The 25929-nt window shown below is 39.7% G+C and overlaps 1 protein-coding gene across 4 annotated transcripts in view; it reads right to left on the bottom strand.

Moving 5' to 3' along the window:
• Window positions 1-4886: 4886 nt before the first annotated feature.
• Window positions 4887-25929, bottom strand: part of UIMC1 (ubiquitin interaction motif containing 1) — a 116044-nt gene continuing 95001 nt past the window's right edge. For all 4 annotated transcript variants that reach the window (XM_040446055.1, XM_040446035.1, XM_040446065.1 and 1 more), the window contains 5 exons: window positions 10990-11074; window positions 8739-8910; window positions 7127-7190; window positions 6032-6074; window positions 4887-5470 (listed from right to left, as the gene is read on the bottom strand). In XM_040446055.1, coding sequence (XP_040301989.1) covers window positions 5260-5470; window positions 6032-6074; window positions 7127-7190; window positions 8739-8910; window positions 10990-11074 — 575 coding nt within the window. In that variant the 3' untranslated portion in view covers window positions 4887-5259. The remainder of the gene's footprint in view (window positions 5471-6031; window positions 6075-7126; window positions 7191-8738; window positions 8911-10989; window positions 11075-25929) is intronic.

The following is a 25929-nucleotide window of genomic DNA, read 5'->3' on the forward strand; positions in this document are numbered from 1 at the left end:
TATCTGTATCCCTCCAAATTCTTATGTTGCAAACCTAATGCCCAAGGTGAAGATATGAGATGGGGCCTTTGGAAGATTAGTCATAAGGGCAGAGCCCTAATGAATGGGATCATTGCCCTCATAAAAGAGGCCCTAGAGAGCATCTTTGCTCCTTCTGTCAGGAGAGGATATGAGAAGTTGGCAGTCTGCAACCTGGAAAAGGGCCCTCACTCAACCATGCTTGATCTGAGACTTCAGTATACAGACTAATAAATTTCTGTTGTTTATATACCAATCTGTGGTATTTTGGAATAGAAGTCTGAACAGGCTAAGACACCCACCAAGACAGGAGACCAGACATACTGCACCAATTTTCATTTCTCAGAAATTGGTAAGCAGAAATTTTAAAACTCTGGTCTACCTCAACAGCAGTAACCCTACCATTATCTACAGATAGAACATGGCCTCCACGTGACACCAGGGTGGAGACCAGGGATGATGGCTCTTGTATTAGTTTTGGCTAGATTAGTGCCAATCAGACACATGGGCTCTGAAAAGCAGGGAAACTGGGGGTGGGGTCAGGAGGACAGAGTGGCCATCACCCACAGCATAACATCCTGCCTAGCCTAGGGCTCTAGTCTCTCTCAGCTTAGTTTAGTTGGAAGAGAATATGGAACTGAATGTGATTCATGCTGACAGCCAGAGTCCAGTCTTCTGGGCCAGGGTGAGGATATGTTCCTAACAAGTAATGCCAAAACTCTTCATCCATGTTTCCGGAAGTCCTGTGTCTATTTCCCCAATACCCTAGGCAGAGTGTCGGGGAAGTTCTGTGTCAGGGCCTATAGAGGGTGGAGGTTGCTTGAGCTTGAGGTCTGTGAGCAGCTGTGACAGTCCTGGCTATAGCAGAGGCATAGTAGTAGCCAGCAGTTCTCTTTGGACGCCAGATGACCACTGACCAACAAGAAGGACAAATCCTGACAAGACTCTCTCATAGCACCCTTAGTACCAATCTCTAGCTGTCCAGGAGGAACCGAGGGATGGGAATTGGTGGTCAGGTCATTGAAAGGTGGGCTGCAGCCAGGGCTGGGCTAGGAGCTAGGCTCTCCCTACTCGGAGCTGTTCATAGTCTTGCTTCTCACAGCTGACAGTGCCCAGCAGCCAGGCACACAGGCTCAGTAAGTTCCCCACCATTCCTTCCACACCCTTTACTCCAGGTGTGCCTTGCAGACTTCCTACACCCATCAAGCTGCTTCTTGCTGTTAAGTCTTTGTTCATGCTGGTCTATCTGGAATAACCTCCCCCTTTGCCCTCTCTAGCCTTGTCACCAAATTTTTCCTATCCTTTATACTTCACGGGTGCCTGGGTAGCTCAGTCAGTTAAGCGTCTCTTAATTTTGGCTCAGGTCATGATCCGAGTCATGGATCATGCTTGGAATTCTCTTTCTCTCCCCCTCTGCAGCTCCCCTGCTCTAAGTAAATAAACATTAAAAAAAATTGTATTTGAATCATCACCAATGCTGTGGAGCCTTTCCTGAGAAGCTCCTCTTGGCCCTGACCCCAGCTGAGTGTGGTCTATTGATCTCAGGGTCTTGGATTGGCTTGTATCATTGCATTGACAACAGTCTATTAAAATAATGTTTGTCTTTCCCCACGGACTCCCAAGAAAATGTTCCTTATTCATCTTTGGAATCCCATGGCCCAGGTTCTAGACCTGACATGTAATAGGTATCAGTTAATTTGTGTTAAATTGAAGAGCTACAACTTCAGTAGTACAGGGATTTTGAAACTGAGAGTTTCGAAATAACCTCTTCCTGCTTTCCTGGTGCATATAGCTTCAGCAGCCTTTCCACTCTGGGCTTATATATTCTTCTATCTTCCCACTGGTATACCCTCCACTTAGTATCTGCCTTCTCCTCAGTCCAATTTCTAAATCAACTTAGGGCCAAAGCTGCTCTGCCTCACAGGTGAGAATGAGCCCATCCAAACTTAAAACTTCCATTGAGTTTTGGGACTCAAGTGGGAGGTAGGAGGTGGTGAAGTACACAGAGCATTAGCTCTAGTGTCAGGCAGATGGGTTAGAATCCCATCCCATTTAGCTGTATGATTTTAGGCAAATCTCTTCACTTCTCTGAGCCTAAATTTTCCATGCATAAAACATGGAGACTAATTTTTCCATAGGATTTGCCTCAGGTTGGGTTTCCCCAGAGGCAGACCTAATTTGAGTGCAAATATCTTAACTGGGAAGTGATCCAGGCCAGGGCTAGGATGAGGGTGATCCATGTGAGGTGTGCCTAGCTACAAAAGGTAAAGAGGCCCTCTTACCTTCATGTAAGTGCCAACTCTGTCCTTACATGAACCCAAAGCAAGGGCCCGTCACTCTAGTCCCAGCCCTGATCCAGGAAGTGCTGGCAGGGGAACTGGAAGTGAGGTAGGAAGGAAAAGAAAAGCAATTGAATGTACATAACTAAGTTGCTGCTGGCAGCTAGTGAGGCTCAGTCCCACAGAGGAACTCTGTGAGAACTCTGGTGGAGAATGCACCCACCTAACAGGTAAGGAAGCTCAAGTATTTATCCCCCAGCTTCCACCTTTCACTGGTTGAGGACTGCCTCAGGGGCCTAAGTCCTGGCATCCCAGCCTGTGCCAATACAAAGCTAGAGAAGTGCTAATGCAGAGAGTTGCAAATTCTTGCAATAGGTTACTGTGGGTATGTAATAGAATGTTGAGTGCCCAGGGGAAATGGGCAAGGCACAGCCTCTGCTAGAGGATGAAAGGCTGTTGTAAGGGATGAAATGAAATTACACAACCACAATGCCTAACATGGAGTAGTTCTCTTTCCCAATTTATGGTAATAGCTTACGAAGTTCATGGAGCTTTCCAGCTCTCCAAGAATTGGCAACACCAGCAGAACATCTGCTTCCCACCTTTCAGAAGAAAAAAAAAAAAAGAAAAAAGAAAAACCCATGGGTCCTGGGTGAGCTCTAAATGCCCAGGGACCCAAGCCTGTTGTGGAAGGCTGGTGGTTGTTGAAGCTAAGACAGTCAAGAGCTCACTCCTCAAATAACTGACTCCTTTCGCATCTGCACCCCACCTCTAGCTTCTTTTACTTCTCACCCTAACACTACTTATGACATACAAAACCAGCATCACATTAATAACTGCTGCCATTTACTTCTCATCTTCTATGCGACAGATACTGTGCCTTTATATACATTATCTTATTCCTTAGAACACTGTTAAGTATGATTTCCCCATTTTATGGACAAGGAAACTGGGTCTCAGAGGGAAACATATCAGAGAAAAGGGTTCAGACTCAGACTGATGTGATACTCTTTCCACTGACTTTTTGTCTCTTCATTGTCTCACTAACGCCTCTCTCATGGGACCATGGGCACAGGGGGAATAAAATAAATGAGCAGACTTTACCAAAGATAGGGATGGTAGAGTGTAGGGAGGGGGTAAGGAGTAAGGTCATGAAGGGCACTGGGGAGATGGATGTTTTCCCCTGACTAGCAAGTAAGCCTATTGGTCCTGGTCCTACTGACCCATACTCGCCTCCAACAATTTGCCACTGACCCATGTTCTGGGGAAACTGCTCAATTTTAAGCTAAAAAATTCACTTTCTAGAATCAGCCTTTTCTCTTCAGGAAGAGAGAGAAACATATTATCCCACTTATAATGCTCTACCCTCCAATAAATTGCCAGTAAATGAGACTAGTGAGGATTAAGTTGATGGGACATAATAAACTACTTTTTGTTAGAAGGAAAACAAGAAAATAATCAATACTAGAGTAAAAATACAGCATTTGCTTTAGGACTGAAGATGAGGGGCACTGTGGTCTCACTGCCAAGGACAAAAAGTGGCTTTATTTATTTCTCTGAGCCTTTGTTTCCTTATCTGAAAATTAGGGAGGGTAATACCTACCTCAGAGTTGCTGTGAGGATTAAATGAAAGTACATACATTGCCTAAGCCACAATAGTTCCTCAAAAAACAACACCTATTACCTTACGTGATGCTGGCCACAATGTCCGTGCCACCCAACACCAAAACATGGAATAAATAGTGTGCATACCATGCTGCCTTCTTTTAACTCAAAGAGCTTGTGTGCAAAGGCTCAGACAGGAAACAATGCCTTAAAGGCCTTTGGTGTGCCTTCCATCCTAGCTATCTCTGAATCTCCAGTCTAACACACCCTTCATTTTCATCTTTTTTAAAACCAAGGAAAAGGTAACTTTGAACTTGACAAATCAGAAGTTAGGAGAGTCTGAGTGGTGTCCCTATTTACCCTGTCCCAGGGCCCATTCCTGGACAGCAGCCACCTCCCACAGTCTTTTATTACATCTCCAAATCAGGTTGGGCCAAAGCTAGCTTTCTTAACATCCTTGTTTGGTCATCTCCCACAGGTAGTTGCTACTGCCATTCGACATCCTCTTATCTTTGGAGTCTGCAAGTACACTGAAGACAGACCACATCTCTGTTCTGCACCAAAAGCTCCTGGGCAATGTGGTAAAAAATGCGCACTCCTCTACTAATACACTGAAATAGAAGTTATTTCCTATTGCTGCTATGACCTTTGACAGGAAGAGAACCAATCTGTTTTAACAGATATCCCTGGCATCCCCACTGGTTAATCTAGGAAGAAAAATAATTTTGCATAGGAGCTACTAACAGAGCATTCAATTCCTCAAAGGTCCTATGCTCTGGCTGAGAATTCTTAACTAGGTGAGGCAGCAAGATGAAGTGGTAGGTCACCGAATGGTAGGGACAGCAAAATAAGAGGTAGGATCTGATGCCTTGGCACCTTCCACAATGATGTCAGAAAAGGTCAAGGAAGTAACCACACAATGCTTAGAATTGCACACTACACATTCAGTGAATATCGGCAGTATGTCAAAGACCAGTAATGGAATTAATTTGGAAACATGTAATTTAGGAGTCTCAGAACTAGCTCCACATTTAAATATTCCCAACCCAAATCCAGTAACACAGAGAAAAAAAAGTAAAATCTCCATCTTATTGAAATAATATTTCATACAAACATAGATAAATATATTTAAATTTTCTTTTAACTATAAGTGAATCCAGATTGTTATAAAACAGAATACTATACACAATGTCTGTATAGCTTATAGAAAACATCAAAACAAGAATGCTGAGTGGGTGCTGGTGGTGAAACCTGTAGGGCCAAAACTTGCTCAACAATGAAATAGGGGCCACTAAGGCTTAATGACCATGGCCCACCCCTATCGCTAATGGTTTTGTGAACTCTGGACCCTAGAAATTCAGAGTTTTCTCCTTCTTCCTTTGCCTGCTTTGGCCCGTGTCCGGCTACCTGGCCGGACAGTAAGTTGCTTTTTAAAGTCCACTAAGCAATCTGTGGCTTCTGAAATGGAAACAAAAGACTTGATGGGAGATTCGTTTAAGTCAAGATGTGCAGGGGAACTCTGCATCTCTCTGCTGCAGCCTGCCTCTTCCATCCCTAGCGAGGGCACCCTAGAGAGAAGGGGAAAAAATTCAGAATTCAATATATACCTACTAATAAGCACTAAGTATGTATCATGCATTGTACCAGGGGCTTTTACATACATTATCAGTTCATATAATCTTTGTAATAATCCAACCAGATAACTACTATCATTCCCTTTTTGCAGATGAGGACACTGGGTAAATTATAAACCCAAAGCCACACAGATAGTGAGAGAATGAGAATTCAGACCCAAATTCCCATTTTTTTTTTAATTTTTTTTTTTTTTTTTTTTTTTACCAAATTCCCAAACTTCTTGAAATCTAAGTCAGAAGACTACGGTTGGGAGGGAAGAATAAGTCATAGCTCTTGCTCTGCCTGTTTTTATGCCATGAAATTGAACTAGCCATCCAATTCTTAGCCAAGATATATTGGGGATTGGGGGAGGGATCACAGAGAGAGGTCACACAGTTCCATGGTGATTTCTACCTTCAATGGTTTGAATATCACATTATCCACGGAACCCAGGACCAGGCCTACACTTTTTTAGAACTGCTCACAGTCATATTTCAATGTATACCCCAATTCACCTGAGGCCTCCTGTTTCTTTAGACTTGGTCTTTATTTCTGCATCTGTAATAAGAGAGAAAAAGTAGTAATGCTGTTAAAAGTGTTGTAATCATACTACTTCTCACTGCTCATGTGCTTCCTATTTTCTGGGCACTGCTTTTCATCAGTCTTATCCAGGTAGTTCAGATCCCCAAGCCTCAGACCAATGGAATGTTAGTATTAGCATCCAATAGACTCAGCTGCAGAAGTATCGAGGTGAACACTTTTGAATGAACAACCTCTGAATAATCTACTTCAAATCTGGACTTGAGGTACAAGGAGTTGCCAAGGGAACTCTGCCACCTGCAGAGATTCAGAACATGCTGATCTAGAGGCAGCAGGGCGTAGGGCTTGGAGAGGCTGCCTTTTTATAGTCATCATGAGGCAAAACAGATTTATTTGTGAGAATGAACTACCAGAACTAGAAGGTAGGCAAATCTCCCCAGGCTTAAGCAAAAGCTCCTCTTCCATCTACATGTAGTGAATTTTAACAATAGCAACAAATAACAATAGTAATAATAGCAGCTAACATTTACCAAGAGCCTACTTATGCCAGAGAATTTGTTTGGAGCTTTACTAGATATAATCCTTACAATCTATGAAGTTGGTGTTACTAACTTCATGCAATGCTCTTAACCAATCCACTCTACTGCTCCATAAATACTAGGCACAAAGAGAGAGTTACTTCCTATAATCCCTCAGGAGCATAGATTGGGACACAAAACTAAAAGTGACACATAAATAATGCACAAAACATTAGAAGGAGGAAGAAATGTCTACATGTCTGGTTTTCCAAGACTGTTCCTTTAGAAGGTATTTAGGGCTGTGTCATTCTTCTATGATTTGGATTTTTTTTTTTCCCACTCAACAGGCTTTATAAAGCCTGAAATGAAACACATGATGAACAAGACAGGGTGTGTCCTCATCTTCTTTAGGGAGATACAACTTAGAGTCTAAAAGGCTGGCTGATTGGGTCAAATGTATACCCACATAACTCCAACAAACAATGAGTTCTCAGTGGCTATTTTTACTGGGCCTTTGACAGAAGCCCAGAAAATTGGTCCTGAAGTCTTCACCTGCAGTCTTCTGCTCAGACTGTTCCAAGAGACTGAGGAGTCGGCCTTCACTGCGTTTTTTTTCCTGTGACAGAGAAAAACAGATGAAAGAGTTATCTCATGGCAGAGAGTCTAAAATATAACCTCCTTAGCCCAGATCACACCTGTCTCCAGGAGAGAAGGAATGTGGGACACAGCTCTAGGAAAGTCTTTTGCTTTCTAATAAACGGGGTACACAAGTAAAAACACAAACTGTGATGATGAAAAGAATACATCTTTATGCCAAGAATATTATCCAAGAATGGATACCAGAGTCAAAGCAAATTATTCCACCAAGATCATATTAAAGAACAGTAGCCTTTGACCATGATAGATTTGGAGAGATTTAAAATAGAAAATAATAGTTTCACGGTAGCCTCTAGGGATAGTGATGCCAGAAGAATAAACAGGCTCTACAATATAAGCATTTACCTATAATCCCCAACTCCAAATCACTACCCTCAAAATCACCCCATTGATATAGGAGAGTCCCTTTCTTTTGTCATGATAGATAATGGCTCTTCACCTTAGTGTGCAGTGACTGCTAAGTTAGTAAACACAGAATATGGAGCTGCTGCTTTATCTTTGATCTCTAAGCCAAGACTTGCTCTTGCTGATCTAATTGCAAAGCCCAGAAAGCACATTCATCTTCCCAGTAACTAGTGGCCAGACCTCACAGCTTCCTAAGACCAGGTTCACAAGGTGTTAAACAGAGTTGATCTCAAATATGCTCCTGGCAGTGGGGATATGACTGGATATCCTTTCAAGAGAAGAATTTGGTGATATGTTTCTTTTTTTTTTTTTTTTTTTTTTAAAGAGAGAGAGAGGGATGGCCAGAAAGAGGGAGACAGAGGATCCAAGGCAGGTTCCGCACGGTGAGCACAGAGCCCAATGTGGGGCTCGAACTCACGAACCGTGAGATCGTGACCTGAGCTGAAATAAAGAGCTGGCTGCCTAACCAGCTGAGCCACCCAGGCGCCCCTGGTGATATGTTTCAACAGATTTTAAAATGTTTATATCCATTCCCCTAGGAGTTCCACTTCAGGAAATCTATTCTAGGAAACAGTAAGTGGTACACAGATTAATGTTTTAAATACAATCTTGTAATACAAAAGAATTGGGAAGAACCTAAATGCCCAATAATATGTGAATGGTTATGTGACTTCTGTGTGATGTAAGTTTTAAGAGTAATTTAAAAAAAAGTTTGAAAATAAACCCAGGAAGGTGTTTATGCTACAATGTTATGTAGACACACACACACACACACACACACACATACACATATATATGTGCATATATAGTGTGGTCTCACATGAAATATGCATAAAAAAAAAAGACTGAAAAAATTGGCCAAAATACTAAAAGTTGTTATCTCTGAGTAGCTAAATTATGGGTAATAATTTCTTAATTTCTCCTGATTCTTCATATTTTTTTGAACTGCCTATATTTCCTACAAGGAGCATATATACTTTTTAATTGAAAGAAAATATAATTTTAAAATGCAATCTTGTTTCTAGATAAGCAGAAAAGGAAGGAAGAAGAAAAAAGCATAGAACAGAACTTTGGAGAGCTTCCTAAAACATTCCATACATACCTTTGGGTTCCTCAGGCGCTGCCGCCACTTCTCCTCCATAGCTGAGCAGATCCTCCCACTCTCTTCAGGCCCATCTCCTTGGTCACCCCTTGCAAGCTGGAGACAGGACTCTACATGACTCTGATACTCTCTGAATGGGACCAGGGATTTACAGAGATAACACTTCTCATTCCTAGCCAATCAGAAGGAAGGGGGAAAGAGCAGTTTTAAGATTTGCTTTTGCCTCTGGGCTCCTGGATATGTCTCAAATTGTGTTTTTATGTTACTCTGTCTCAATTGTGTTTTTACGTTATTCGGTGGAGGAGACATGTCAACCAATGCAGATTCGCTCAGCAGGATGGCCAATAAAACTAACCTGACGCCAATCAAAAGGACTGAGTGATTAGCGGTTTTCCCTGGCTGTTTCTCTGTACCCTGCTGTTGCAGCAGTGGGATGGTAATGAAATCAGCTCTTCTAACTATCTCAAACAATGCTGATTGCTCTTCAGACATAAAATATTCTGTCAAACTCTTCTGAAATTAAGTGTAATAGTTTTTTCAAAGGGAAGTTAAAATTTAGACAACCATGAGAATTAAATCAAGATGACATTTTTTACCAGGGTGGATGAACTTGTCTGACTCTGTATGCTGACTTCCTTAATTTTACAACCTGCAACATCAACTAGGAAGTTACCAAAACCATGTGGTTCTGCCAGAGACTTTTGAGTAACTTCACCTACATAGTTATTTTTATCTTTTATAATAGTAGAATCTGTAGAAAGAGAGGAAACTGTGTCCTTGAAGTAAGATTCATTGGGCATCTGTGACAATGGAATCATGGGGACAAAGGAAGAAAATAAGCACTTATTATTTTCTCTGTGGTAGGAACTGGTACCAAGCCCTTTAAACACAACTTCTCAATTAATTCTTTGGCCCTACTAAGAAAGTACTATTCTCCCCAAGGTTCTATAGCTAATAATTGTCAGAAACCAGGTCTTCTAGACTCTTAAGATCATCTTCATTTTAAGAAGCTAAAGAAAACTTTCTAAAGGCTGCTATTTTAGATTTCTCTTTCTGGTCATAACTATTCAGTTACTATACAGCAAGAGAAATCTGGATTAGCTCTACAGAAAACTTTCTCTGGAGGTCTTTAAAAATAGGAGAAAAAATTATCTCATATACTCAATCATCTGGAAGAATATAAATAAAACTCTGCCTTATGAGAAAATCTAGATCAGTGTACCTTTTAAAATTTATGAATTAATGCAAAAATCATACAGTCATCTCCTACTACATGAGATAGCAGCACTGTGGAAGGAGCTTAAGTTCTGGAGTCAGGATTTGCCAGTTCTCACTACATGATCTTTAACCAATTACTTATAATTTCCCTTCAATTTCCTTATCTATTTAAAAAGAAAAAAGAAAGAAAGAATAACTATCTTATCAGCTATTGTGAGAGTTACAAAGTACATCAAACACTTAGCACAGTGGCTGGTACATAATATTAGGTGTTCAACAAAGAGCTATTATTGTTTTTGCTGTCTCAGACACATTTTATTAGATGCTGAGGATATAAACATGAATGAAGGCAAGTATCTGCCTTCAAAATTCACAGTCTACCCAAGGAGACAGAAATGAAAAAAAAGAAAAAAAAATACTGCAATATAGTGGGATGGGATGCAATACAGTCATAGAGGAATGTCCACATGTTAGGATTCCAAAAGGAGCAAGTGATCAGCTCCACTCAACTGGATTAGGGAAGACAGCCTTGAAATTTAGGGTCTAAGATCTGTATTTCAAAGATAAACATTTCTGCCTAATGACTGCTTTAATGTATTGTTGGTAATGTCTTTCCTTTCAGGGGGCATCACTTCTACCCAACCACCCTTTAGAATATACTTTCTTAGTCAAGCTGCAACCTATAACCCAAGGAAGTCACTTAGATTGCCCAACCTTTTGCAACTGAACTTCTGTGCCATTACATCGCAAAATAGCTCACTGCTCCCAAAAGTACCAAACACCAAAATGCAAATTTAAAGAAAACAGAATGTGGAAATGGAATGGGTGGTAGAATATTTTAAGGGTAATTCAAAAAGATAGAGGCCACCTGCATTAACATAAATTGGGAATAAGAAAAATAGATTCAGATATCAAAGCAATGAAGTGACTGGAAAGCCAAAGAAACCCAGGGTAGAGAGGAATAGGTCTCTTTATTCAGTCCAAGCAATGGTATGTTAGACAAGAGCTCTGAAAACACGACATAGTCACTTACTTGTCAATGTCTAGGGAAGTTTGGGCAGTTGTCTCACTGTCACTCTTGCTCTTGCTGTTGGCCTCTTTTTGTCTCCGAGTCAACACTTTCAAAAAAAAAAAAAGGAGGGGAGGGGCAGGGAGGGGTAGAGAGAGACAGAGAAAGAAAGGAAGAAAGAAAGAAAAAGAAAGAAAGAAAACTGTTAGTTGGAAGTAGATTCTGAATATAAAAGACAAAATGTATGGGAAGAAGTTTAAAATCATATTCCACTGGGAGAAGTGCACTGTGTCTGCAAAATCTCTGCCTTTTCTAGCAAAGAGAGTAACACCTGTAATGTATGAATTGAAGCTGCCAGCCACAAGATATTCCTATATTTGCTAATAAGATCGATTTATTCCCTATTTGCCATGAGATCTAAAGATCTAGTCCAGGGATGCCTGGGTAGCTCAATCGGCTAAGCATCCAACTCTTGATTTCAGCTCAAGTCATGATCTCAGCGTCATGAGATAGAGTCCTGTGGCAGGGCTGTATGCTGGGTGTGGAGCCTGCTTAAGATTCTCTCTCTCTCTCCCTCTGCCCCTCCCCTACCTGCACATGGGCACTCTCTCTCTCTGTCTCTAAAATAAATAAATAAATTAATTAATTAATAATAATAATAATAATAAATAAAAATCTAGTCAACACAAGGAAAGGGTTTTGAGTAGTACCCCAACTAGCAGCACTCAAGGGAGGGATTTATACTTTACCAACCAAAATTCTATCTGGTGTGACATACACTCCAATCAGGTAGTCTATGGAATATAGTAACGATAGCTACATCTATCTGAGTACACACATTAGTTCCAATCTTTAGTATAGAAAGTGTTCCAATTACAAGTGAGGAAACAAACTCACAATGGTGAACACAACCAGTTTTTCCCACTACACTAGGACCACTTCCCAGTTCTAGTGGGTACAGATAGCTTTAGCCCAGGTGGCATATAAATAATACTTTGTCTCACACCCAAAGCATCTGTTTATAAAATCACAGTCTCTTAAAAGGTCTTAGAGGTTAATCAACTATTTTGCAGTCTTCATTCCTTGCCAACAAGAAAAACTATAACCATCTAACTTCAAATTTTGCCTTCCTCCCTCTTGACTTGAAATCCCCATGTCAGAGAATTTAGGAAGGTTAGCAGTTCACAAAATAATTTAGGTTGTGAAGCGTTGATCTAGTCCAGGAGTCAACAAACTTCTTCTCTAAAAGGCCAAACAGTAAATACTTTAGGCTTGGCAGGCCATATGGTCTCTGTCACACTACTCAACTCTGCACGGTGCAGGAAGGCAGCCATCAACAACCCATAAATAACTGGGTGTGGTATGCTCCAGTAAAACTGTATCTACAAAAACAGATGTCTGGCTAGATTTGGCCCCTGGTGGCCAGAGTCTGCCAACCCTTCTAGTCCAACCTTCTACTCATAAAAAATGCCTTGCAAGCATCCCCAACAAATAATCACCTAGTCTCAACTTGATTATATCCATTCACTGAGGGGAATTCACTTTCTCCTAGGGAAACTCATTCTACTGCTACACAACAATATGACTCAATCTGTATTTACTGGGGGCTCTATCAATAAGTCTACCCCCTTTTATGTAAGTCAATTCTCTGAAAACTTAACAAGCTACATTACAATCTTGGATTTACTCAGTTGTCTGCTCCACTTGAAATGTAACCTCCTTCAAAGCAGGGACTATACTTAGTCATTAATCTAATTTCTAATGACCGCAGAAAATTTTGATTGCATTGGTTAGCTCTAATCCTTATAATAATCCTCCAGATTGGTATTATTATTCTGCCCTACTTTAAAGGTATGGAAACAAACTCAGAGGAAATGACTTTGCCAAGCTATCACAATTGCTAAGTGACAGAACCCAGGAGAGATCTATACCAGTCTGATTCTTATACCCAAGTTTTATATTCCTAGTTAACCTCCTTTATATACACCTCAATTTGTCAGGCTCTCTTTAAATGTGTGGCACTCCAAAATGGACCTAATACTCAATAAGCAGTCTGACTAGTAGAGAGAACACAAGAACCACAAACTAACCCACTTAGACTCATATTCCACTAATTCAGCCAAAGCTGTATTTGCTTTATTGACAATCTTAAATTAAGCTTAAAGTGAGCTTAAAGGCAACTAAGATCCATCCCCTACCCTCCCAAATCATCGTCAAATAAATTATCATCAAGACAAGTCTCCTAATTCTATACTTGGGTATTGTATAAAACAACTAAGCTATTGGTTATTTCCCCCCCTTAAAAACAGGACTTTATATTTATCCCTGGTGGTTGTTTTTTTTTTTTTTTTTTTTTCAGCTGAACATTTTAGTCTGTTGGGATCATCTGCAGTCTTAATTCTGTCATCTGATGTTATCAGCTCTCTTTTCCATCTTTGTGTCATCTGCATGACAAGCATGACAACCATGCTTTCTACATCTCCATCCAAGTTATAAATGATATGGCCAAGGACAGAAAACTGTGGCATTTTACTAAAGAAGCCTGTCTTCTCCCTGGTCCAAATTTCATTTAAACACTTAATCAAGCAGATATTTATTGAGAACCTTCAATGTACAAGTACTTTTAGAGAGATATAGGAAATCATGTGGTAGGGTCCTTGCTCTTAAGGAGCTTACAACTTACTAAGGGAGACAGCATATATACTCAATTACGATACAAGGTGTAAAAAGATACGCGTAATAAAAGAAGATCATATACACAAGCAACTATTAATAGCGTTGGTCTCTGGGGAGGATGTCAGGGACATTTGGGGAATGGAATTGGAGAGAGAGGCATATTTTGTACTATATACTTTTCTGTATTGTTGAATTAAAAATTAAAAGGGAAGAGAAAAGAGACAGTAGAGAGGTGTTAGGTACAAGTTAGAGTATACTATATATCTATTTCTAAGGTTCCTTCCAACCCAGAGATTTTATAAGTAAACAGAAAGTACTATAGGAGAAAACATCCCAGACACAGTTGTATAACCATCTTCAAATCCTATTCTATCAGCCATCCCACATTTCTCCATCTTATGTACAAGGACTTCATGAGAGATTTTATCAAGTGTCTTGCTGAAATCAATTCTCAAAAGGTTGGCACCTCATGGATTACAGAAACCTTTAAGGGTTGTTGTTTTTTTTTTCTCTTTCTTTCTATTTGTCCCCCATCTTGACTACCAAGTATTTTTCCAAAAGAAATACTTGGAAAGCACTCCACAGGCAAAGCTGGAAAAATAATTAATTGCTTCTAGCACTTTATATATACCTCTATTGTACTTAGTGCCTTTCTGTTGTTATTTGTTTATATGTCAGTGTCCTACACTATATAACTTTCTGAATTTAGAGATTCTAGGTTTTGTTGTTTCTTCAGAATCCTCAGTAGAGTCCAACATTGATTAGGTGCTAATAAATATTTGCCAAATTAAATCATAGCAATGTATTCAAAAAAGTTCTTGTTTTATGAGGACCTTCTCTGTGCCAGGGACTTTATAAACATCATCTCTAATTCTTTACAATAATCCTGCAAGGCATATATGATTACCTGTATTTTTACAGATGATGAAATATTAAATAACTTAATCAATATCACAAAGCTAAAACAACAACAAAAGAAACATGGCACCAGGAACGCAATACAAGTCTAACTTTAAAGAAGCTTATGTTGGGGTTTCTGGCTAGCTCAGTCAGTGGAGTGTTTGACTCTTGATCTCAGGGTTGTAGTTTTGAGCCCCATGCTGGGTGTAGAGATTACTTAAAAATAAAATCCTAAAAAATTAAATAAATAAATAAAGATGCATATGTTGTTCTACAAGAGTAGGCTGCCTTTCCTGAGAAATAAGAGGGAACGGGAGGGAAGATAAAAAGTTGTAAGTGGTAAATGAGTGGAAAAGAATTTGAGGGGAGAGACTAGGCAGACAGCTGTAAACCATATGCTAATTTTATTATTAAATGTTATGATCAGAGTAAACTGGACTGACTCTGCAGCTATATTTTGTCTTAGAAACCTATAGCCCTTACAAAGAAGCATGAAGGAATATGTTGCTCTAAAAGAGCCTCCTACTTTGGTTTCTGAGGGCCAAGACAGCCATTTCAAATAGCTATAGGAAGAAATTTCAGTATTAAACTTAAGTCCAAAAACCTAACTACTGGTGACAACGGTCAAAGATTTCAAAAGGGAACAATGGAATCTGAGGACAGATAACTACCAGGAAAGCAACTACCAGGGCCAGGTAAGCAAAACAGAAAGAAGGGATATCACTGAGACCTGACAGAGCCACTTATAAACCTATGACCATTAACTCAGGCCTTTACAGAACTGAATGGAAAACATCCTAAGGAGCTGTGCTTGGGACTTGGTTTGGCACTGTTAATATACAAAAGAAGCTGTAACACCCAGCAGAATAAAGTGCATTGACTTTAGAGTTGTCCAAGTTGGGATTCTACCAGCTGTGTTGTCTATGGCAAGTTACTTAACCTGAGTATCAGTAGAATTACCTACAAAAAGAGATAATAGCACCTATCCTCTGAGGTTTTGGTAAAGATCATATCAGATAATCCAAATAATTTGGATTTAATTTAATCCAAATAAATTGTTGAGTGTCCAGCCCACAGAAAGCCCTCAGCAAACATTTGTTGCTATTATTATATGATTCCATTATCCTTCCAGATTTCTTAGCTTTATCCAAAGATTTAAGACTACCCTTAGAATAAGTGCCAAATAGCTTACCTATTATTTTTTCTAATTGTCTTTGAATGTTTATTTATTTTTTGAGAGACAGACAGAATGTGAACGGGGGAGGGGCAGAGAGAGAGGGAGACACAGAACCTGAAGCAGACTCCAGACTCCAAACTGTCAGCACGCAGCCCGACGCAGGGCTTGAACCCACAAACTGTGAGATCATGACCTGAGCTGAAGTCAGACGCTTAACCAACTGAGCCACCCCCACGACCCAGCTTATCTATAATTTAAGTCTTAATCTTTAGTTCTCATACTAATTTATACAAACAAAATGGTAAAGTAAATAAAGTATTAAAGAACAATTATCAATATCATATAAACATTTGTTTCCACAATGCACAGAAGATACACAATCAACAATAAAAACATGTGGCCTGAAACTGTAAATAATGAAGATGGTCCCTTGAGGAGAATGGAAATTATACATACAAAGAAGAGAGACTTGGCAGAATAACAGTCTAATCAGTATGTCTCATTCAAACTCAAAACCATCTCAGCAGAAAAAAATGGAAGGCCACAGAACTGTGTATGGTCCTGCTAAGACCAGCCATCCTCCAACCCAGCACTTCCTCAGTGGAAGGTACAAGAAGGGAAGGCTTGTTATACCTGCATGTTGCCTGTCTCAATGTTGTCAGCCTCTCCCAAAAGACTAGTCCCAACAAAAACGCATCATTAGAATTATCTATATTTTCTGAGACATGTGGCTATTTAAATTTAAATCTTAATTAGAATTAAACATAATTTAAAATTCAGCTCCTCAGTCCCATGAGGGGTGATGACACAATCTAGTCCATTGCAGTGTTCCTGTTGCCTCAAGGACTTTATCTTATGGGTAGGTCTCTGGTGATGAATTCTTTCAGTATATCTGAAAAGTCTCTATTTCATCTTTTAAATTTTTAATAACATTTTTAGTTTGGAATAATTTAGATTTGTAAAGTGTTGGAAAGATAGTGCAGAGATTTCTTTATAACGTTCGCTTACTTTCTCCTAATGTTAACACCTTATGTAACCATGGTACGTTTGTCAGAACTAAAACATTTACACTGGCACATAGCTATTAACTGAACTCTAGACTTCATTCAAATTTCACCAGTTTTTCCATTATGACCTCCCTTTTTTAAATTCTAGGATCCAACCCAAGATACTTTATTATATTTGGTAGCCCTCGTTTTTGAAATATTCTGCTGGGTACAGAAATTTAGATTCTGCTAGATACAGATACTAATCTTTTTCTTTCAGTATTTTGAAAGATTCTGCCCCAATGTCTTCTTGATTGTGTTGTTCCCAACAAGAAATCTGATTAATTCTTATGTTTTCTATCTGCATGTAATGTATCTTTTTTCTCTGGAAGGTTATAAGGTTTTTTTCTTTATCTCTGGGTTTTGTTTGTTTGTTTGTTTGTTTAAGTAAACTCTATGCCCAATGTGGGGCTAGAACTCATGACCTTGAGATCAAGAGCTGCATGTTCAGCCAGCCAGGCACCACCCCCCCCAACCCGCCCCACTTCTTCTTTATCTCTAGTTTTTTTTTTTTCTTTATCTCTAGTTTTAAGCAATTTGATTATGATGTGTTATTTTTTTTTTTTTTTGAGGGTGAGAGAGTGCACAAATGGAGGAGAGGGACAGAGAGAGAGAGAGAGAGAGAGACAGAGAGAGACAGAGAGAGACAGAGATTGATTGATTGAGAGAGAATATCCCAAGCAGGCTCCACACTTAGCATGGAGCCTGATGCAGGGCTTGATTCCACAACCTGGGCTCATGACCTGAGCCAAAATCAAGAATCCGACACTCAACTGACTGAGACACCCAGGCGCACCAATTATGATGTGCTTTTTTTTTTTTTTGATGTTTATTTTTGAGACAGAGAGAGACAAAGCACGAATGGGGGAGGGTCAGAGAGAGGGAGACACAGAATCTGAAACAGGCTCCAGGCTCTGAGCTGTCAGCACAGAGCCCGACGCGGGGCTCGAACTCACGTACCGCAAGATCATGACCTGAGCCGAAGTCAGCTGCTTAACCGACTGAGCCACCCAGGCACCCCATGGTGTGCTTTTTAAAGTTTATGATGATATTTCTTCTTCCTGTGCTTCATAGAACTTATTGGATCTACAGATTTATAGTTGTCATCAACTTTGGAATTTTCTCAGCCATCATTTCCTCAAAATTTTTTTCTGTCGTTTGCCCCCTACAGCAACTGTTATTTACCAGTATATTAGGCCACTTAAAATAGTCTGATACACAACAGTTTTAAATTTTGATGTAATCTAATTTATCTATTTTTGTCTTGTATTGCTTATACTTTTGGTGTCAGATCTAAGAATCCATTGCCAAATCTAAGGTCATAAGATTTACCCCTAAGAGTTTTAGTACTTACATTTAGATCTTTGATATATTTTTTTGTATACAGTGTGAAGTAGGGGTCAAACTTTTTCTTCTGCATATGGATATTAAGTTGTCTTAGTACCATTTGTTGAATAGACTATTTTACCCCTATTGAACTATCCTGACAGCCTTGTCAAAACCTGGTTAGCTATAAATGTATGGTTTTAATTCTGGACTCTCAATTCTATCTATCTATCTATCTATCTATCTATCTATCTATCTAATCTCCTTATGCCAGTGCCATACGGTCTCAATTGGTAAGTTATATAATTAGGAAGTATGAACCCTCAACTTTGTTCTTTTTCAGGGCTGTTTTGGCTATTCTGGATCCCTTGTATTTCCCGAACTCAAAAAATGGAGTCATTAACCCAGCTGCTTTAGGACAAAACTTGGTGTCACCTGAATTTTCTCCTTCCCTCAGATTCCAACAAATACTGTAGGATCAACCTTCAATATACATCCCAAATTTGGCAACTTCTTTACCTTACAACTATCACTATCATCTACTATCACATTAGACTCTGCCTGGAATACTGCAAAAGCCTCCTCCTTAGTCTGTTCACATCTACTTTTGCCCCTGGCCCTTTACAGACTATATTTCACACAGTAGCCAGAGTTGGATTATATCACACCCTTGCTCCCAACTGTTCCATGGCATTTCATCATATTTAGAATGAAGTACAAAACCCCAGATGATCTGGTCACTGATCTGATCTTTCCTCTCTTTTCCCCTGTTGTTCATCCCACTACACTCGTTGTGGCTTCCCTGATGCTGTAGAAACATGCCAAGCACACTCTTGTTTTAGGGCATTTATAGTTATTCCCTTTACCTAGAATGACTCTATTCAAAAATCACCTCAAGAAGTCTTCCTTGATCTTTTCATTTAAGAGCTCCCCATGGCCTCCTACCACCTTCCCTGTCCTGGGCATTCTCTATACCCTGGTTTTTGCTTTATTTTTCTTAAGCCTTACTTATTATCTGTTTTTTCCATGAGAATGTAAGCTTCATGAGCGCACAGACTTCTTTTCTGTTCAGTGGTATATTCTCAGCTTGTATAACAGTACCTGGTTATAATAGGTGCTATATAAATTATTAACTGGGGTTGTCAGTAAAGGAACATAAATAATATAGTATAAACAATACTTCTGAATTACTCAGGGGGCTCTCTAAGTTGAGCATCCTACAGTGGGCTTAGCCAGAAACCTAAATCAAAGTTGCCTTCTCTCATCCTGATCCCTGGTCACAAAAAAGCTTGACTGATTCCCTCACGAAAAGATTCTCAAATCTGTCCACTTCCACTGACTCTCCTTTACTACTTGTCTCCCTGTTTCTAGCCTCAGTCTCTCCAATCTATCTTCCATACTGCTCTAAGAATAACTCAGGCCCAGTATCACCAGTGGCAGTACCCAGGAAGCCTTCCCTGACCCAAGAAGGCCCCAATCTCTACACTCAAACAGGACTCTATGTGCATATCTATCACAGCACTTCTCACACAACACTCTAATTACTGCCTTACCTACTTGTCTCCCCCAACAGATTGTCTCTTAATCACTTCAGCATTCCACATTCCTGGCATAAAATTGACACTCAATATAAACGTATATTTAATGAATTCATTTGGCAAGATAGTTTCTTATTCACAAGTTTGCCAGAGTATTTTCTTGGCTTTAAGAACAATAGAATATCTTTATAACTTAGATGAAAAGGTCTCTTAGGCCTGACCCAAAATAACACTTGAAGCAGAAAAGCCCTATCTACCTCAGTCCAATCAATAAATAAATTCTTGTTGTCTTCTCAGGTTCTAGACTTGATAATTTTATTCTACTACAGATAGCATCTAACTCAAAAACCCTAATGATTATGTTGACACTTCCTAAGTATAAAAAAACCTAAAACAGGCAGGCATCACTGAGTCCTATTTACAGATGAGCAAAATAAAGACTCAGAGACCTCAATTCTGTAAATACCTGGTCTTGGATATGATTCCAAGTCTGTTAGACTCCAAAGCCAGTACCACAATACCAAACTGTCTTCTTTGCTTCAGAGAAGCCACAGAGGCCCCCTGTCCCTATTCAAGTTGCAGCAATTTCCTTTCCAGTTTAGAGACAAGCTTGCTTTCAAGAAGTACACTTAATGTTGAGCTATTGACCCTAACCTTCAATACTGCTATAGTTATCCCCTGCATCTGAAGTGTCAGCATGGCTTGCATAATACCTATCCATATAAAGACAAAAGTACTCATATAAAAATATTCTCAGCAGTGACCCCCCACCCTGAAGCTAAAGGCAAGAGTAAATACTGAGGAAAATCCATAAGCCACACAATCCTACTTAAGATACAGAAATAAAGGGTCTACCACCACTATATTTTTATGAGCAAAATTTCTCAATCTATGAGGTACTGAATAACTTAGAGGTCTTAGAAAAACAGTCACTTGTCTAGTTCCTACTAGCACCTGGGTATAGTATTTATAGTTCAATTTTTTCTTTAACAGCTAGAATTTTTATTTAAGCAATTTGACAATATATATCTAGGATTGTAAAATAATTCATATCTAATGACCCATGAATTATACCTTGGCAATCTATTCTGAAGAAATCATCTGATTTTATTTTATTATTATTTTTTTTTAAATTATTTTTTTTTTCAACGTTTATTTATTTTTGGGACAGAGAGAGACAGAGCATGAACGGGGGAGGGGCAGAGAGACAGGGAGACACAGAATCGGAAACAGGCTCTAGGCTCTGAGCCATCAGCCCAGAGCCTGACACGGGGCTCGAACTCACAGACTGCGAGATCGTGACCTGGCTGAAGTCGGACGCTTAACCGACTGCGCCACCCAGGCGCCCCGAAATCATCTGATTTTAAACAAGATCATAAGACAAAGATATCTTATCAAAGCATTATTTATAACAATGAAAAATTTAAACAACCTAATGTTCAAACACAAGATGAAATACTATGCAGGAATTAAAAAAAAAAAAAAAAAAAAAAGACGGAAAAGAAATATACCAAAACATTAAATGTAAAGCGGGAAGGGGAAGTAATTATTTTTCCATGTTGCCATTTTTTTTTCAGTTAGCATATATACCACTTTATAACTTAAAAAAACCTGTTTAAATAAATATTAGGAGACACCCCTGATGAAATAACAGATCAGGCAATGGTCATCAACGACCATCAGTTGAAAGCTAGCGGCTTTCTAATGAATGGATTAGGCTGATCCTACTGATCAACTGAATCATAAAAGTAAGATAATCAGATAGTATGTGCCTCCCAAACTGATGCAATATGAAATATACAATATCACTTATAAAGCACTCTTTAAAAAAAACAACAAAAAAAACCCCAAACTGAACCTGATAAAACCTCAAATCTAACTATTAAGTTTCCAGAAATTATTGTCTAGAACAGAATAACATGTTAAAGATAAAACAGGAAGGGGTGCCTGTATGGCTCAGTCAGTTGGGCGTTTGACTTCAGCTCAGGTCATGATCTCATGGTTTGTGGGTTCGGGTCCTGCCGTCAGGCTCAATGCTGTCAGCATGGAGCCTGCTTGGGATCCTCTGTCTCCCTCTCTCTGCCCCTCCTCTGTTCATGCTCTTTCTCTCTCTCTCAAAAATAAACAAACATTAGGGGCACCTGGGCTGCTCAGTCGGTTAAACCCCGTGTGGGGCTCTGTGCCAACAACTCAAAGCCTGGAGCCTGTGTCTCCCTCTGTCTCTCTGCCCCTCCCTATTGCACTCGCTCACGCTCTCTCCCTCTCTCTCTCAGGAAATGAATAAACATTTAAAAAAATTATAAATAAATAAACATTAAAAAAAAAAAGAACAGGGACACAATCAGCAAAATCCACAAAAGGAATACTGAAAGACAAAAAGCCAGTCTCTTTAACAAATAAACTGTCAAGAAAATAGAGATAGGCGGATAACTGAGATTAAAAGAGACTTGAATGACATCAACCAAATGTAAATGTGTGCAACTTGTTTGGATCCTGATTTGAACAAGCCATTTTAAAAAATTATGAGGTAATTAGGGAAAGAGAGATGCTGACTGATATAATAATGGTACTGTGTCTATATTATTTATTTATTTATTTTAATGTTTATTTTTCTTAACATTTATTTATTTTTGAGAGAGACAGAGCACAAGCAGTGGGGAGGCACAGAGAGGGAGAGACACAGAATCCAAATAAGGCTCCAGGCTCCAAGTTGTCAGCATAGAGCCCGACATGGGGCTAGAACCCATGAACCGTAAGATCATGACCTAAGCCAAAGTCAGATGCTTAACTAACTGAACCATGAGGCACCCCTTAATGTTTAGTTTTGAGAGAGAGAGAGACAGAGTCAGAGGGAGAGAGAGTCAGAGAGACAGAGACAGAGAGAGAGAGAGAAAGAGAGAGAGAACCAGCGAGGGAGGGGCAGAGAGAGACGGAGACACAGAATCCAAAGTAGGCTCCAGGCTCTGAGCTGTCAGCACAGAGCCCGATGTGGGGCTCAAACTCATGAGCTGTGAGATCATGACCTGAGCCAAAGTAGGACACTCAACCAACTGAACTACCCAGGTGCCCCAGTGTATTTTTTTTTAATAGCCTTTATCTTTTAGAGATACATATTAAAGTATGTATAGACAATATGTTATACCTGAAAACTGCTTCCTCAAAACCTGGTGGGGGGTGGATAGGAGGTGTATTATAAGTGAAAAAAGATTTGTCATATATTGATAACTGCTGAAGCTAGAAAACAGGTTCAGAGAGATTCATTATACGGTTAAACAATGAAAATAAAAAATAGGCTTAACATAAGACCTGCTAGCAAAAGCTATGTTAAAAAAAAAAAAAAGGATATATGATACATATCAAGCTATAGCAGTGGTTTGGATTGGGCTGGGTCATGGATGAATTTTTTCTGAATAAAATTTTCCTAAAACCTTCTACAATAAATATATAATGCTTAAAAATAAAAATTGTCAGAAGGCCAAACAGCATAATGATTAGGAGCAGAGACCTTAGATAAATGGCAAATTCCAGGGGTGAACAGGAAAAGTCATGGTAACCCCATACTCTCTTATAGTAAAAAGACAGTGCTCAAAAAATTGATGGGCACATTCCCAGAGGTTACAGAAGAAAACCCGAAGGGATTTCCATTGGTCAAATTTGGAACAATTTGAACAACAAAATTACTGGGAAGAATGAATTACAACACATTAAATTTTAAAAATGAATCAGGGGCACCTGGCTGGCTTCAGTCGGAGAAGTGTGTGACTCTTGATCTTGGGGGTGTGAGTTCAAGCCCCACAACAGGCGTAGAGATTACTTAAAAATAAAAAATCTTAAACAAACAAACAATGAATCCATGAGTTCATTCCACATTAAAAAAAAATACTAACAAGGGATAAGGAGAGAAAATTTCTCTTTACAGAAGAATGTCAGGTAATCAATGTAGAAGAATGGAAGAAAAGAAAAAAATCACCACTTACTGCTGTATTAATAATTAATTTAAGCAAGAATCACCAACTGATGCTAAAACCATGGGTAAATGCCTACTTGGGAACAGGATATTCACATAGCCTCAAAGTATTACCCCATAGATGACATACTGACCACAAAAGAAGGGAAGGGTACCTTTACAAAAGGAAATTTGGTAGACACCACCTTAGAAAATCAAATTTAACAATGCCAATACTACAAACTGATAATCATTTGCCCCTTCATGTGATATCCTATGGACTGAATGTTTGTGTCCCCCAATAATTCATATGTTGAAATCCTAGCCCTTGGGTGGTAATTAGCTCATGAGAGTGGAGGCTTCATGAATGGGATTAGTGCCATCCTAAGGGCCTGACGAAACCAGAGCTCTCTCCTTCCATCACATGAGACATAGCAAAAAGTCAGCAGGCTGCAACTCAGAATAAGGCTCTCACCAAAATGCAACCATGCCAGCACCCTGATCTCAGACTTCTAGCCTACAGAACTGTGACAAATAAATTTCTGTTGTCTATAAGCTACCCAGTCTGTGGTACTTTGTTAGAGCAGCCCAAACTGACTAAGACATGATGCATTTAGAAGAATACAACATTTCCTTTGTTATATTCTTGCCACAAATGTTAAACCTGAATCTAATCACAAGAAAACATCAGACAAATCCAAACTGAGGAATATTCTGAGAGGAAAAACCAGAAAAGAGAAGACCCACAGTCTTTGAATAAACTCTGCCCAGGTCTATGACTCCAAAACTACTCATGTACTATATAGAAACTCCAGTTAAGGATAAAAGAACTAAATTAAGATTTGAACTGCCTCCCTAAATAAGAATGTGCAGTTTGATTCCAACCCAGTTAACTAATGAAACAAATAATACTTTGAGAAATAAAATAGACTCTAGAATATCCACAATATAACATTCACAATATGTAAGATAAAATTCAAGATTACTTAACATATAAAGAGGATGAGGCAAATGTGATGTTTTCAATTTACAAGGGTACAACTTGAATGATCACAGATTACTGAGGCCAGAAGAAAGTGGAATAAAATCTTTAAAGTGCTGGGGGAGAGGTGCCTGGGTGGCTCAGTCAGTTAAGTGTCTGACTCTTAATTTCTGCTCAGGTCATGATCCCAAGGTTGTGAGATCAAGCCCCGCATCAGGCTCTGTGCTGAGCATGGAGCCTGCTTAAGATTCTCTCTCTCCCCTCTGCTCACGTACCTGAGCACACTCTCTCTCTCTCAAATAAATAAATAAAATGTTTTTTTAAAAGTTCTGGGTGGCTCAGTTGGTTGAGCATCCGACTTTGGCTCAGGTCATGATCTCAAGGTTTGTGGGTTCGAGCCCCACATTGGGCTCTGTGCTGACAGCTCAGAGCCTGGAGCCTGCTTCAGATTCTGTGTCTCCCTCTCTCTCTGCTCCTCCCATGCTCTGTCTCAAAAATAAACATTAAGAAAAATTTTAAACACAAATGCTGGCGGGGGGGCGCGCCCCGGAAACACCTATCAGCCCAAATTCTATATTCAGAAAAAATACCCTTCAAGAATGATGGTGAAATCAAAACATTCAGATAATAACATGCTAAAGTAAGTTGGTTACAATTAGACCTACACTATAAGAAATACTAAAGGCAATTCTTGAAGCTGAAGGTGATGATATACTATAGACTCAGATAATCAGGAAGAAGAGAAAAATATCGGAAATGATTAACATCTGATAAATACAAAAGTCTATTTTCTCTTAATTGCTTTTAAATATACAGGGCTGAGGGGCGCCTGGGTGGCGTAGTCAGTTAAGCGTCCGACTTCAGCCAGGTCACGATCTCGCGGTCCGTGAGTTGGAGCCCCGCGTCGGGCTCTGGGCTGATGGCTCAGAGCCTGGAGCCTGTTTCCGATTCTGTGTCTCCCTCTCTCTCTGCCCCTCGCCCGTTCATGCTCTGTCTCTCTCTGTCCCAAAAATAAATAAACGTTGAAAAAAAAAATTTTTTTTTCTTAAAAAAAAAAAAAAAAGAATCATTAATGGGAGGGGGCACCTGGGTGGCTCAGTCAGTTAAGTGTCCAACTTCAGCTCAGCTCAGGTCATGATCTCACAGTTCACAAGTTCAAGCCCTGCACTGGGCTCTGCTGTCAACACAGAGACTGCTTCAGATCCTCTGTCTTCCTCTCTCTCTGCCCCTCCCCCACTTGTGTGCACACTCTCTCTCAAAAATAAACATTTAAAAAAACACAAGAAGGGGCGCCTGGGTGGTGCAGTCGGTTAAGCGTCCGACTTCAGCCAGGTCACGGTCTCGCGGTCCGTGAGTTCGAGCCCCGCGTCGGG

This window comes from Herpailurus yagouaroundi, unplaced genomic scaffold (genome assembly GCF_014898765.1).
Source record: "Herpailurus yagouaroundi ecotype Mexico unplaced genomic scaffold, PumYag 29, whole genome shotgun sequence".
Taxonomy (NCBI): domain Eukaryota; kingdom Metazoa; phylum Chordata; class Mammalia; order Carnivora; family Felidae; genus Herpailurus; species Herpailurus yagouaroundi.